Raw genomic sequence first — 13760 nt, forward strand, 5'->3', positions numbered from 1 at the left:
CAGGGACTTCTTACAAGGGCTTGTGACAGCATGAGAGGCCATAGCTTTAAGCTTGAGGAAGGTCGATTTTGAACTGGATATTAAAAAGAAATTCTTTACAGTGAGAGCAGAGAGAGACAATGGAACAGATTGCCAGGAGAGGTCATGAATGCCTCCCCCCAAGAAGGTGTTCAAGGTCAAGTTGGATGGGCTAGAGGAAGGTGTCCGTGCCCATAACAAGGAGGTTCAAACTAGATTATCATTAAGATCCCTTCCAACCTAAACCATTCTATCAATTTGAGTAATTTTTCATTTAAAGGAAAAAATGTATAAAGTCAGTTGTTCCATTTAAACAAACTCCAAAACCAAACTACTCCAAGTAAACACCCCGTTTCTCCAGTGTTGCCATGAGACACCTCCTTTGCCCTAAGGCTATCCCCAGCACAAGAGGCGACACAAGCCATGTACTGCCGTGTCCCAACCGAGCTGCGCGGCTTCCTGAGCTGCGATCGGATCCCCGCGCACTCCGCCGCATGGGAACCGGTGCCTTTTGTTGCGAGAGGAAAACCCTCACAACCACGTCAACTTCCTTTAGCCCCGTATGGAGACAGGCGACGGACGCCGAGCCTCATGCCATTAGGTCTCGCCGCTTCCACCTGCTTGGCGAAGTGTGGGGGCGGAACATACGTGGACACACCGGCGACGTCCTCACCGCAGAGGACTGGGCGGGTGGAAGACGGGATGCACACACCGACAGGGTTTTGAGTCTCAGCCTCACTTCGAGAGAGGGGACCGACGGAGCGCACACATTGGCAGGGTTCCCACTTTCAGCCCGAAGGCGGGGGCGGACGAGATGCACCCACTACCGAAATTCTCCTCCCACCCCAAAGGACACCGGGCACGCACCGATGGGGTCCTCGCCCCCACCCCGAGGGCGGGGCAGCCCCTCCCCCCACCCCAGTCACGTGCTCCCGGCGGGGGCGGAGCCCCACAGCCTCGCGCACCTGCGGCGGCCGCCGCCTTTGTGCGGTGCAGGTGCAGCGTCCGCCTTCCCGCGTGACGTCACAGTGCCGCTCGCGAGGCACCATGGGAGAATCCCAATGTTTTCCAACGGATGCGCTAGGCAGCGCGGTGGCTTGAGGCGACTCCGCGAGAGACGCTCGGGGGGGCGTCCCGGGAGGGGGCGTCCCGGGTGGGGGCGGCGGGGGGCCGGGCCGGCGGCCCGCGCTCCGTCTCTTCCACACCCCGCCAGGCAGCATGACCCACCCCCGTGAGGCGCCCGAAACTGCCCTCTGAGCGCCCGGTGCCGGCGGAGCGCCCCGCTGCAGCCTGCCGACGGCACCGGGAAAGATGCTGCTGCGGCTGGTTCTGCCCGGCTGACGCCCCGCCGCCGCTGCATCCCCATCCCCATTGTCCCCTGGTCGTCTCCGGCTCCATGAGCACCTCCTCCTTCCCCCTCCTCTGAGCTTCCCGCCCTCCACCTCATGGCTGCATCAGAAGAAGGGACCGGCTGTTTTCTCCCGCGAGGCAGGTCGCAGAGTGACCCCAGCATCCTCACCGACCCCGCGGGACCCGGCGCCGGAAAGCATCCAGGTAACGGCCCCGCTCTTGCCGGCAGCGTTCGGGCGGCAGAGGCACGGGGATCATCGGTCAATTTGTAGCATATCCGCCCACCGCGGCCGGTCAGGGAATTATCGGGAACGTATTTTCTGCAGTAAATGCCGAAACGATGCAGCGGCTGAGCTCCACATGGGATTACAGCGGAGCCCTTTCCGCGGTTCTGCCATCGCATCTTTGCTCTGCAAAGTGAGCACTGGGGGGCACGGCCGGCGCCGGGCGCGCGGCTGGGTCCGCGAGGTCCCCGGGGCCGCCCGGAGGCGGGCGGAGGGCTCCCCCGGCCCTGGGCGCTGCGCTCTGGCGTGGCAGCGGTTAACGCCGCAGCGGAGGCTCACACAGAGCTAATTTATGACTTTCGCGAGGTGGGGGAAAATAAGGTCTAATAAAGCAGGCTGTTTGCATGGGATCACCATGGAGACAAGGGGAAGCAGAGTCATAATTAAACGCTTTCTCCCCACAAGAAGGTAATTTTCACTTCATAGGGAGAAGCGTAATCTTCTTATGAAGTGTAGGCACAGAAGGTGGTGCTTGGGAGGACATAGCCCAATCGCTGGCATATAAATAGAATATTGTGATTGGATTTTTTGTCCTTCAACAATGGCTAATGATGTTTTCAGCTTAACTTGAAGGAATAATTCTAAATGTCTGTTGGTAGTGACTCAGTAATTTCAAACTGTCAGAATCTAAGTGATAATGACCCCTTCTGAAAAAAAAAAAGAAACAAATAACTACACCACTTTGATGTGATGTAGTTGAAGGGAAGGGCACAACAAACTGAAGGGAAAGGCTAACAGCCAGTGTACTCTCAGTTTATCTGAGATGCTTATACAAGAACTGGAAGGTTTCCTTATGAGAAACGGAGTAACCAAAACAGTGTAAGAATGAATGGGATGTTGATCATCACTTCCCATTATACTGAATTCTAAACCAAGAAGTGGGTTTGGGTTTTGGGTCAGGCACTGTTAGGCTGGACGGGAGAGTCCCTGCATGCAATTTTGAATTGAACTTGAGTTTCAGCTTTTTTTTTTTTTCAGGCTATTGAGTAAATAATATGTTCCAGACTCTTTTAATACACCTGCTGTTGTTCTCTCTGAACAACAAGGATATTATTATTTGCAATTATTTTATTTTTTTCTAATTTTTTATCTTCTCAAGCAATTCTAAGCACCTTGCTCTAGAGTGCAATACAAATTAAACTGGGGCAGACAGTGGGTGATTTATCTCTAATGCCGAAGTGTTCCGATACCCTAAGTGAAGGGAACAAAGGACTCTTCTAACATGAACTGCTCGACTCACTCCCAAAGGGGCAATCTTGACTGAGAGGAATGTATGTTTCTGCCATTTGATTTCTGGAAGCAGAAGTGACTAATGAAAGGAAGGCATATGCAGTCTCAGTTTTAATTCCTCTATATCATCTTCTGCTAATTAATTATTTTGGCCTTTATGAAATATACAACAAAGAAACTACACAGTATGTCTGACAAATAGACAAGGATGTAAACATTATTATGCTTTTTGTAAGGTGGTAGAACTATCAATATCAGCTAGCATTTTTCTCCCTAATACTGACTTTATCAGGTAAGATAGTGTCCCACTGCATGGCAGAAGCTATTACTAATAGGCAAGAACAGACATCCTTTGTGGCATTGTGTTATACATAGAATATGTGGAGAGAAACAAAAGGTGTTAACATATACATTATTTCTCTAGGTAGGTACAAGGAGTTAATAACATAGTTAGAATGTTTTGTAACTATTCCAGTTTCTACTGTCAAATAGTTGAACATTTATATACTTACAAACAGTGAAATGAGCAGAAATTACTTAAATAATATTTTACCCTACAGTTTTGTAAGCAATCACTTATAGTGAGCAGTTTCACATAATCAGCTACTTAAAATACTGAAAGACAATTTATGCTACTGTAAGAATGACATATACCACATGATATACTTGTAATTTATTATTTTGGAAAATAACTTTATAATACTAGCATAACAACCTACAGACTGTAAGTCAGTGCAATGTCTTCGGAGTCCAAAAGGATACATTCAGAGTTTGTGTTTACATCCCAACCCTGCTTGCAGACAAACCATGTAGAGAAATAAGCTTGAACATATAGGATTCTTTGTAATTTAAAAACTAAATTAATTTTCATTAACTTTGAAGGCATGCATTTGAATTATCCAGACAAATAAGTCAAGAACAAAATATGGAGGTAACTGAAGGATCACTACAGAAGCATTCCTACTTTTATATGGTATTTGATAAATTCAGTATATTCCTACTGGAAAGGTAGTCTTGTTCTGCAACATTTTCTTGAATGCATGATGTGGTCAAGGATTATTCTGCATCAATTCATTTGACTGTGTCTACCGTAGGAAAGTATATTTAGGTTGAAAATGTGGCAGTAGATGAAGTCAGCCTTCTGGTGTTCATATGGTTTTGTTTAAAGACAATTTGTATTTGTCTTCTTGACCCATGCAATTACAGTACTATTCTTTTTAGCCCATCTTTATCCAGGAAATTTCACTGATGTAGCTGAGAATGTTGAGGTGGCAGTATACAGCTTTTCATGTATTTACTTACCTACAAAAGATCTCAGGTGCAATGCTTCATTTCCTTTCTCCCTTCAAATGCCAGCTTAACAGTAATATTAACTGTGCACAGCATGGTTACAAGTCTTGCTGCCTGCCTTGCACAAGTTCAGACTCCTTTACCACCAGACCATATAATCTCTTTTTAGCTGATACTGAGTAATGTAAACATCAAGGAACTCTGGAGGAACAGACTGCAGATTGCAAGTGTTAGTTCACTGTAGTGCCTGTTGCATCTATACAGTTCCTGTTGACACTATAGTTTCTGTTGCTTTCATTTGCAATTTTTTTTTTTGAATGAACTGTTGCTTGAGGTCAGATCTCAAATGGAGTTTCTCATGTGGGAACACAGATGAAGACTGGGTTTTGTTTGTGGTTTTGTTGTTTGTTTCTTTTTAAGGGGCCTCCCTCTTCTTCTAGCAAGAGTAACTGAGTGACTGGCTCAAACAGCTTTAGATGTTGATTTTAGAGAAGTTTTGGGCACTCATAATCCTGACTGATGCTAGCAGAAACTGCAGTTACTCCAAACCATGAACAATCAGGGCTTGTGATAAAGCTTCTTATCTAGTGTGCTTTTCTTCACAAAACATTCACTGTAGAACTGAAAAAGATATTTTATAACCTTGATTTACTAGAACAGATGTAATCTGTCAGTTTTATCACATGGAAAAAACTTAAGAAATTAACATGTGCCACTGTGATCTCATTAAATGTTCCTGTCATAAGATAAACAAGGTGTTCAGTGAACTAGAGTAGAGGCACTTAATAGCTATTTATTCTAAAACAAAGAGGGGAATTCACTGATAAGGATCCTTCAAATGCAGCTTTAAACAGCAGCTCCTCACAGTGATCAATTAAGATGTCAGAGTCATGGTCTGAGAAGAAAATATGGACTTCAGTTATCCATGCAGGCTCTACTGCATACTTTCCTCCAGAATTTAAGTGCTGCATATACTTCCTATTTGTAGTGTAGAGGATACTGGAAATAGTACAAGAAAGACAAGAAGGAATATTTCTTTGTTATAATTGAATCACTTTCTCCTTCAAGACAGAATAATGCCTTTTAGCCTGTGACTTAAGTGCACTATTTTATGGCTACCGAGCAATATTTTACAAGACATGCTATAGTGCAATGAACACTGTCAGTATTTAAGTAGAATGTCACACTGAGTGAGCAAGCCTCAAAAATACTATGTCCTGAATTTGAAACCACATGTCAAAATACTTGTCTTGCTTAACTATAGACTGTCTTTACACTGTGCTGTTGTTAAAGTGAATTTGATTTTCCTTGTGCCATAACTTAAGGCTGGATTCACAGAAGAAAAATCTTCACACAACTTTGATCTGGAAATCCTCGCAACAGGGAATTCTGAAACCAGTAACTATCCTTCCCACTGCCATTAAAATAGCTGTTCAAAGTTCCATTGTTTTCACTGAGTTTGGAGCGAGCCAGAATATCCAGTTGTATCAGATTTTGGGTTAAAGGCACAACTCAGTTTATTGTAGATCTGGGGTTAGCTCTGAGGTGGAAAATGCTCTAGAAAATACCACATCCTGCCATAACATCGAGAGGATTTTTTTGAGGTAGTTAAGAAAGTTTAGAAATTATGAAATATGTTAAATTCTAATTAAAAAATTGAAATGTTTTAGATGCCAAACCCCAGCTATCACTTAAAAAAAATGATACAAAAAGGGATTTCAGTAGTTTCAGAGTTCGTGGTTTTTTCCTTTCCCCTTTTTCTGTCCTGCATCTTTTTTGGTAAGGATCAAGAGAGAGAGTCCAAAGAGGGCAGGGCTATGAAATACAGAACAGATTTCAATATCATCATCTATTTGAAAGACAGTTGCAGGAAGCCAAAATATTGCTCTCATTATATCCTTCCAGCAGTCACAGAGCATAAAGATTGACAATCTTATTTGATTTGCAGTCGTAAGAGATAGGGCTCCACAGACTGAAGAAGAGCACACGATGTCAAAACTCTGTGTTACTTGAAGAGATGCAGACAACCGTGACAATGTGTGAAAATGTCACACCCCCACTTAATTGTGGGATAATCCATTTTAATTTGCACAGGAATGCTTTGGTGCTATCATGTTTTGCTCTCTGTGTTGCTACTTTTCTTCCCTGGCACCATGCAGTTAAAGACTGCTTTTTCAAGATTGGTATGAATGAACTCATCAGCAGACCTTGCCAGTGGTCCACCGTGTCTTCCCTCTCCTCCAGTGTACGATCTGTACCAAGAGTCTCCCTCTCTAGGGATATTCAAAACCTGCCTGGATGCGTTTCTATGTGATCTGATATAGATGATCCCGCTCTGGCAGGGGGGTTGGACTGGATGAGCTTTCAAGGTCCCTTCCAGTCCCTGATATTTTGTGATTCTGTGAAGACAAGAAGCTGTTGGGGTGCAAGCAGTAGTGTTGAATGTTCTTAACAGCTATATTAACAGGAGGATGTCTTAGCACTCTCAATGGAGAAGACTGATGGATGGCTTTTCAGCCTTTGCACTGTGATGTCCTTCAGGAGCTGACAGGTTACGGCTACTTCTCAATAGTTATTCCAGAGATGCACAACTATGTCCTTGCCAGATACAAATGCCCATTTTATTTCTGTTGATAGCACTTGTAATCATCAGCACAGTGCACTGAATTAACTCAAGAAGAAAACAGCTGCATAAAACTTCAAGCATCTTCATCACTGTTTCTAGTTATAACTTAGAAGGAAACATTCTTGTAAGCATTGTAGCAGGAAACATTTTTTTAAAGTGTTTTTCTAGGCTGCCAAGAAAGGAGTTGAACTGTATTCCTTTCAGATTGCCCCTCTATGGACTGAAGCATGACCTGTAACCCAGCAAAGCCCCACAGGCAATATAAGAGCATTAGCCATCTAAGTAATGCCTACGGAAATGCAATAACACATCAAGTATAGGAGTACTCTGTACTAGGGTGTGGTTTTTTTTTCCTTCTGTTTTAAAGCTGTAACCCATCGTGAACAGTGTGCCACTCCCTTCATATGCCTACTGTCATTTTCTCATAATGTTTTAGGGTTGATTTATGCTGCTGAAGTTTTTAATTATCGCTTGTTGCTGACATATTTGTTCTTTCAACATGCTTGCTCAGTGTGAGTCTTGTGCATAATGTTAGGGTGCTTGTCAGAAATTGGAAAGCCATACTTTTCCCCCTTCACCACCAGGAGACTGGTAAGCTGGATCATGTTGGGAGCTATTGGCGGAGGAGGCTTGAAGACTCAAAAGCATATTAAAAGTAAAGTATAGTAGATGTGGGTTGCGCAGATGCTTACAGAGGAAAGGGAAAGCAAAGAGAAATGGGCACAACTGGAGTGCAGAAAGATTGGCGCCAGCTTGCTGAATCTGATCTAGTAATTTTTGCTGTGAATCTCTTTATTCCAGGCCCATAATTCAGAAAATCTTTTTAACTGTGCTTAACTTAAAATGTGAGCGTAAGTTGCAAATTGATAGCAGTGTGAGTGCCAGGACAGGAAAAGATGCTCTTGATGCCCTGCCAGTCAATTGGCCGGTGCCTTCATCCTTTTGCAGTCATACAGATCACTGCAACTTAAACCAGGGATTTGTAGGTTTATCTATTATACCTACTTTTTAAAATGCATTTTTTAATTTGATAGGCTTGAGCTAGGCAGTCATTAATTCTTTTTTACTTAGTTTCTTTTTTTTAACCAGAGAGATTTTGATTTACATTTCATTTCCCTGTATCAATATGTATATTCTGCCAAGAGAATTTGTTTAGTATTGCATTTCTTCTGAAACAAGAAGTGTACCAGGTCTCCTACATTCACTTCCAACACTATTACTGTGTCCAAAATTAAATAAGCTACTCAGTGGTTTTGCTCCAGCTTATGACTTAGTACTGTATTTCATATATAGGAAGCTTTGTGATATTTTAAGTCCTCTCATTCAAAGTGAGAGTGTTTCTATTCAAATCCAATCAACGAGCTCCCAGCAGAAACTTACAGTTCCACACATAATAGGGACTATACTCAGAAGAAACTAGAAACATGCAAAAGGATATGACTTTAATTAATATCTCATTTCCTTTAGATTGAAATCCAAATTTCACTGCTATAAGGTTCCCCAAAGCATTTGTTATTTGTGGCAATGTAGAGATGGAGGTTTTTTATGACACCGCACCAGAAAAATTATCACAGTATTAATAAGTACTGCAGTGCAAGTTGTACCTTAAGAAATGGTTCACTGTGCTTTTAGGAATGTCGTTTTCTTTCTCAGTAAGGCCCCAGTCCTTTTGTGTTGTGATCTAACAGGATCCCAAGTCCCTGCAATGCTTCACTGGAATCACAGAACTCCCATTTTAATCCATCCTTTAGAGAATCTTTTAATCTAGCAGTATATGACTCATCTCATATGCATAGCAGTTCTTCTCCAGCATTTTCCAGGAGGGGAGAGTAGTCTCCATTTCTGGAGAGGAGAATGGGCACAGTGCATCAGTAAGACTAACTAAATGTAGACTCTGTTGTTTTGAAAGTGTAATTTTGGCACTGCACATCTTTAGGTTTATGATGGTGGTGTGGTGTGATTATATTGCATGGTACTCAACAAAATGCATGCTTAACAGAGTGCTTTATGCTGGTTGAGTATTTCACTTACTGAAACTCTTAACTACTTTGGGGGGATTCAAAAGAGCACTTGATGGAGTTACTTTTGCAGCCCTTAAGTGAGATCAGTTAATAATTAGCTATTCATTTTGGGTGTTGTTTTTAGGCTTTTCCAGGGCTTGACTATTCCCAGTGTTTGGAGGTTTGTATTTAGCTAAGTATTAGAGCTCTGTAAATGAAAGAAAGACCTTTACTGATGAAAAAAAAAAGTGTTTTATAGTTCTTTTTTCTCCTAAATTGTAAGTTGGCAAGTAGTTTGAAAGTTGCTGCAAATAAACTATTAAAACCTCTTTATTCAAGTAGTGAAAAGACTGGTTATATACCATCATAACCTAGTCTACATTTATGAGAGTGATGTTGTCATGTCAGAAATAGCTCAGTTTTATGAACTTTATTTGCACCTGTAGTTTCTTCTGCATCCTTGAGTAAGGTCCTTGAGCTGCAGGTCCTTTCTCCTTCCTAGCTTTACAGTGATTATCTTCTGAGCAGAATTTCACTTTGAAGTGCAGGTGCCTAAAAAACTGTCATGCAGTGAAAATGTGCCCTCTGCTCCCACCCTACAGAGACCCAATGCATAGCTGTTCTGATATGCCAAATGCTTGGTGGATCTCTTATTCTCTGTGCTACTAGCAGAACTTTTGGGGGCATGTAAATGATTTGGTCTAAACTTGAAATACATGAGTTAAAGTAGGTATTACGTGTCAAGGAAAAGCTTTTTCACCAGTTGTCTGATCTGTTTTTATTATCTCTTTTTGAATCAGAAGCAATTAATTTGTTCTAGAATGTCTTAAATATTTTATCTGCCCTAGCTTCTAGGAATCTTTTCTTATGTGCCAGAAGGAGCCTAGTTATGTGCAATAAGATCTTTTTTTTGTGCTTGTGTTTGGCAGCAGCAGGGCTGATATTGCATCCAATGTAAACAATGCAGGACTGATTTTAAAAAAGAATATACTAATATCTAAATAATGATTTTGCATCTTATTGAAGAAATCTTCTAGGTCTTAAGCATGCAACCATCAAAGAAAGCTGTATGAGTGAAAAAGGGCTTCTTCAGAGTTGCAGTATCTCATACATCACACAGAGAAGTATTACAGGTCTTTTGTATACTCTCTACAAAGGGCATTTCTGTTTCCCTTCTGAACTCTTCAGATGTTTTCATGCATCATAAAAGAACTAGCACAGATTACAAAACCGATTCAGGCTCAGATTCTGCAAACACAGATGTCTTGTCTGAGAAATACCTATGGGCTGTATCTGAAATAATGCATGATTGTGCCAGTTGCTGTGCAGCACATAAAGAGAAGCTGTTCCTACTTTAAGTGGTTTGCAATCTAATTTGAAAAAGACAGAAAACATTGAAAAAACCCAAATGATTCATATATTTTACATATGGAGAATTGGGCTGTTAGCAATGGTCTTCTCTGAGTGTTTGTAGGAACCCAGTGGCATCACTGTAAAGTTAACTGGATTTTGTAAGGCTGTGTTTCCTGTCTTACAGAAACCACACACAACAGTGATGCTGCTGTGATAAATGGCTGCTTATGAATTAAGGTGTTTCAGAGTTGGATAGTCAACTTGTGGGAAAAAAATTGGAAGGAAGAAGGAAAAATGGAAAAGGAAATCTGTAAGGTTAGAGAACTCTTTTTTTTTTTTTGGTAGCTGCAGTTTTTTGTTCTGTTTGTATTACTAATAATAGAGAAAATGGTTTAGGCAAGTACATTTAGGAAATTGAGTTAATAAAAAATAATATCTGAAACTCTTTTCTGTGTGTAATGTTACACTGGAACAAATCATGGGCAAGTCTGGTTTCTCACTTGGAGATTTAGGACAAGAAATTCCATGTGTTAAAGCTCTTCAGAGACTCTTTGTGCTGAATATTGTTTCACTTTGTAGGAAAAAAGGGGAACTCTGGGCTTTTCAATGAAAGATGGACAGAGATTTCTAATTACCTTGTAGTACTTCTTCCTCTTTGCAATTAATTTACCTTCTAGTGTCTTTTTTTTTTTTTTTTGTATGAAATAGTGGTAGTTGGAAACTCAGTGGAGAAAAATTTACTCAGAAAATGTGTGTTAGTCCACACTTTCTCACTCATCTGTGGGCAATGTGTATGTATGCCAGTTTTAGCAAGGACAAAATTTAAAGAAAAAAAAAAATTAGTAAACAAGCATCTCCTCTTCTACCTTAGGCAGAATGGACACTTGAACAGAATGGAAAAGATTCAGTCAGCTAGTCTATGGAGCACTGAAACACTGTCTCATCTTTCTCTCTTCAGTGTTACAGGCTTTATTTTAAAATGTACTTAATGTAGGCAATCAGATTTAGAGTTTAAATATTCAGACTTACTTTGCACACATAATAATTTGTGCACACCATTATTTGCTTCTCTGTGCAAATAAGATAAACTCATGTCTTGGAGTCATGTATTTCTGGAAACTTTATTTTATTGAGCAGTTAAGTGACAGTATTAAGGTCTCTTCAGTTTTGGAACTCTGTTTTGAGACTGCCCAATTTGTGCTGTAATGAATGGGCTACACAATTTATTTATTTATATTAATTGCATTTTAAAACCAAATTCGTGGATTTGCATTTTAAAATTTTGATATGTAGAATTAATTACCTGGGCTTCTCTAAGCAGGTTAGATCTATAAATATCAAAGCAGTAAATAAAGCTAAATATGATACCTTCATTTTGCTTCTAAATGTAGCTGCAGCTTGCAAGTTAATAAAATGGTTCTTTATGCCCATTAAATCTCATGTTTTTGTTTCAAATTCACGTTGATTTGTAGTCCAACATATACACAATTTATACATGCCCTGGAGAGCACATCATATAACTACTTGATGCAGTTCAATAGCTTCATGCTTGAGTCTGCATAAATATTTCAGTAAGATGATCTTAATCAAAGGGTATCTAATCTTGCTCTGTAGTTCAGTATTATCCTGTAATCACACTTGGTTCATGTGTGTGGACCTGTGATTACAACTAAAGAAAAACACGTACTTATGCATAAAGCACTTCATGACTGTTGCATATAATGAAGAGTCAGTTCATGTGTTCACTTCCTCATTCTATTTTTTTTTTTAATGCCCTCAAACTGTTCTGTTGCTGCATAACCAGCAACTGGACATAGATCACTGAATAACATCAAACCAGTGAAGCCTTCAACCTTTTCTGAGGGCTGCTACATCCCTCGGGCCATTCAGTCTTTCCTATGCCTTGCCCATATTGATCTGCTGTGAATGTCTGTCACATTTCCTTCAGTTGCTCATGGAAATCTGCATCTTATCTCTGAACTAAATAGCCTGCACCAAGACTTGGGATTTTATCCTTTCGAGAAATGCTCAGTTGGGTCAAAACCATGATCTAGGCAGTGTAGCACAGTGTTTATAACAGTGACAGGAGAAGATGCTCTTTAGGGAGAGCATAGTTGTCTACTTTTGAAGCTTGAGACAGGCTGGAAGTAAAGCAAAGTCTGACTGAATGAACTCACACGAACACCAAAGGAAAGATTCAGTCATTGTGTTTGACTTCAGGTAACATTCAAAAGTGCTGATGTTTGCTCAGCATCTAAAAAAAGTCCTGCTTGGTTGGGGGAACTCAGACAAAACATTGGTAGAAACTGATTTTCTAGAGAGTTTCTTGGCTCCTGCAAAGACTTTAAAATTTTTTTTTGTCATGAATGATATGAATTTGTGTGGAATATTTCTATAGAGCAAACATTCTCTACAGCTACTGTTTTAGAAGAGTTAAACACTCATCCCTGGTTCCAGGTCTTGCTGTGTAAGAGATGAGATTGCTTTGCAAGTAACTAAGCCTCTAGAGTTAAAATGCTTTCAGTTATGTACAATGGGCCTAGTTGGAGAGGATAAGGGACAAAAGCAGATGACAGCAAGTTTAAGACAAGCCAGTTCAGCTGAAACATTTACTTCCATAATGGTTGCTGATTTGACTTTGCTCTGTGTTACGGCACCTAGAGGCAGGGAAATAGGCTCATATTAAAATACTAACTCTAGAAAAAGGAAAATGGAGCCTAGCCCATCAATCAAATTCTCCACTTCTTCACCATGGGTTTTAAATGCTTAGTTACTTCACTAACAAGGAAATGGTAAAATCAGATCTGAGGTTAACTTCATATATCACTTGAGTTTTCACATCTGAGGTACTTTGCTCTGCAGAATCTAGCAACCTGTAACATTGCTTCCTGTGAGTGAGACATCAGAGTGAACTTAATATCATCCAGGAATCCCTTCCATTAAGGAACACAAGAGAAGTCCTGAAAAACATGCTGTTTTACTGCAAACTACTAATTCAGAATTGAATGGCATGATAGGAAAAAAAAAAAGCATCCTCACTAAAACCTTGATTTTGCTAGTTCTGTAATAGGAGCAAATATCTGCCATTGCCTTAGTCTAGTTTACTTGAACTCTTGAGTAGTGGTTAACTTAACAGATGACATGATCACATGCATATTTTCTTAAGGCAAACATAGAGTATGAGAACAACAGCTGTCAAGATAGCTAGAAAACAGTGTTCTTAGTGTTATGTTGTACATTTTCTGCTGTAATTCAACCAGAAGAGTAAACTGAAAGGAAGCGAAGTAAAAGGGATCATTTTAACAAGTACAAACAAGTGTCCTTCAAAACTCCAGAATATTGTCCATGAATGAAAACATTTTAAGAAAGGGCCTTAACTCACAGAAGAAATGTACTCTGTACCTCTTTTCTTTAGTCCAAGAAAGTATCTTTGGAGATGACACAGGCTGATCTGGAAAACTGGCTTTCCTCCTATCTGACTGAGCTGGTGCATTCCTACATTCTGCTGTTGTCGTGTGAAACACTAGAGCTTGTTGCAACTTTTTTAAACCTTTCAGTCTGTTTTCTCTATGTTTTTTTTTTCACTTTTCCGTCATCTAGTCTGAGAGT

The 13760-nt window shown here is 40.7% G+C and overlaps 1 protein-coding gene across 1 annotated transcript in view; it reads left to right on the forward strand.

The window, feature by feature from the left end:
* Positions 1–1131: 1131 nt before the first annotated feature.
* PHACTR3 (phosphatase and actin regulator 3) overlaps positions 1132–13760 on the forward strand; it is a 108094-nt gene continuing 95465 nt past the window's right edge. The window contains exon 1 of the mRNA XM_064168062.1: positions 1132–1572. Coding sequence (XP_064024132.1) covers positions 1464–1572 — 109 coding nt within the window. The 5' untranslated portion in view covers positions 1132–1463. The remainder of the gene's footprint in view (positions 1573–13760) is intronic.

The sequence above is a fragment of the Pogoniulus pusillus genome, chromosome 29 (genome assembly GCF_015220805.1).
Source record: "Pogoniulus pusillus isolate bPogPus1 chromosome 29, bPogPus1.pri, whole genome shotgun sequence".
In the NCBI taxonomy this organism is placed as follows: Eukaryota; Metazoa; Chordata; class Aves; order Piciformes; family Lybiidae; genus Pogoniulus; species Pogoniulus pusillus.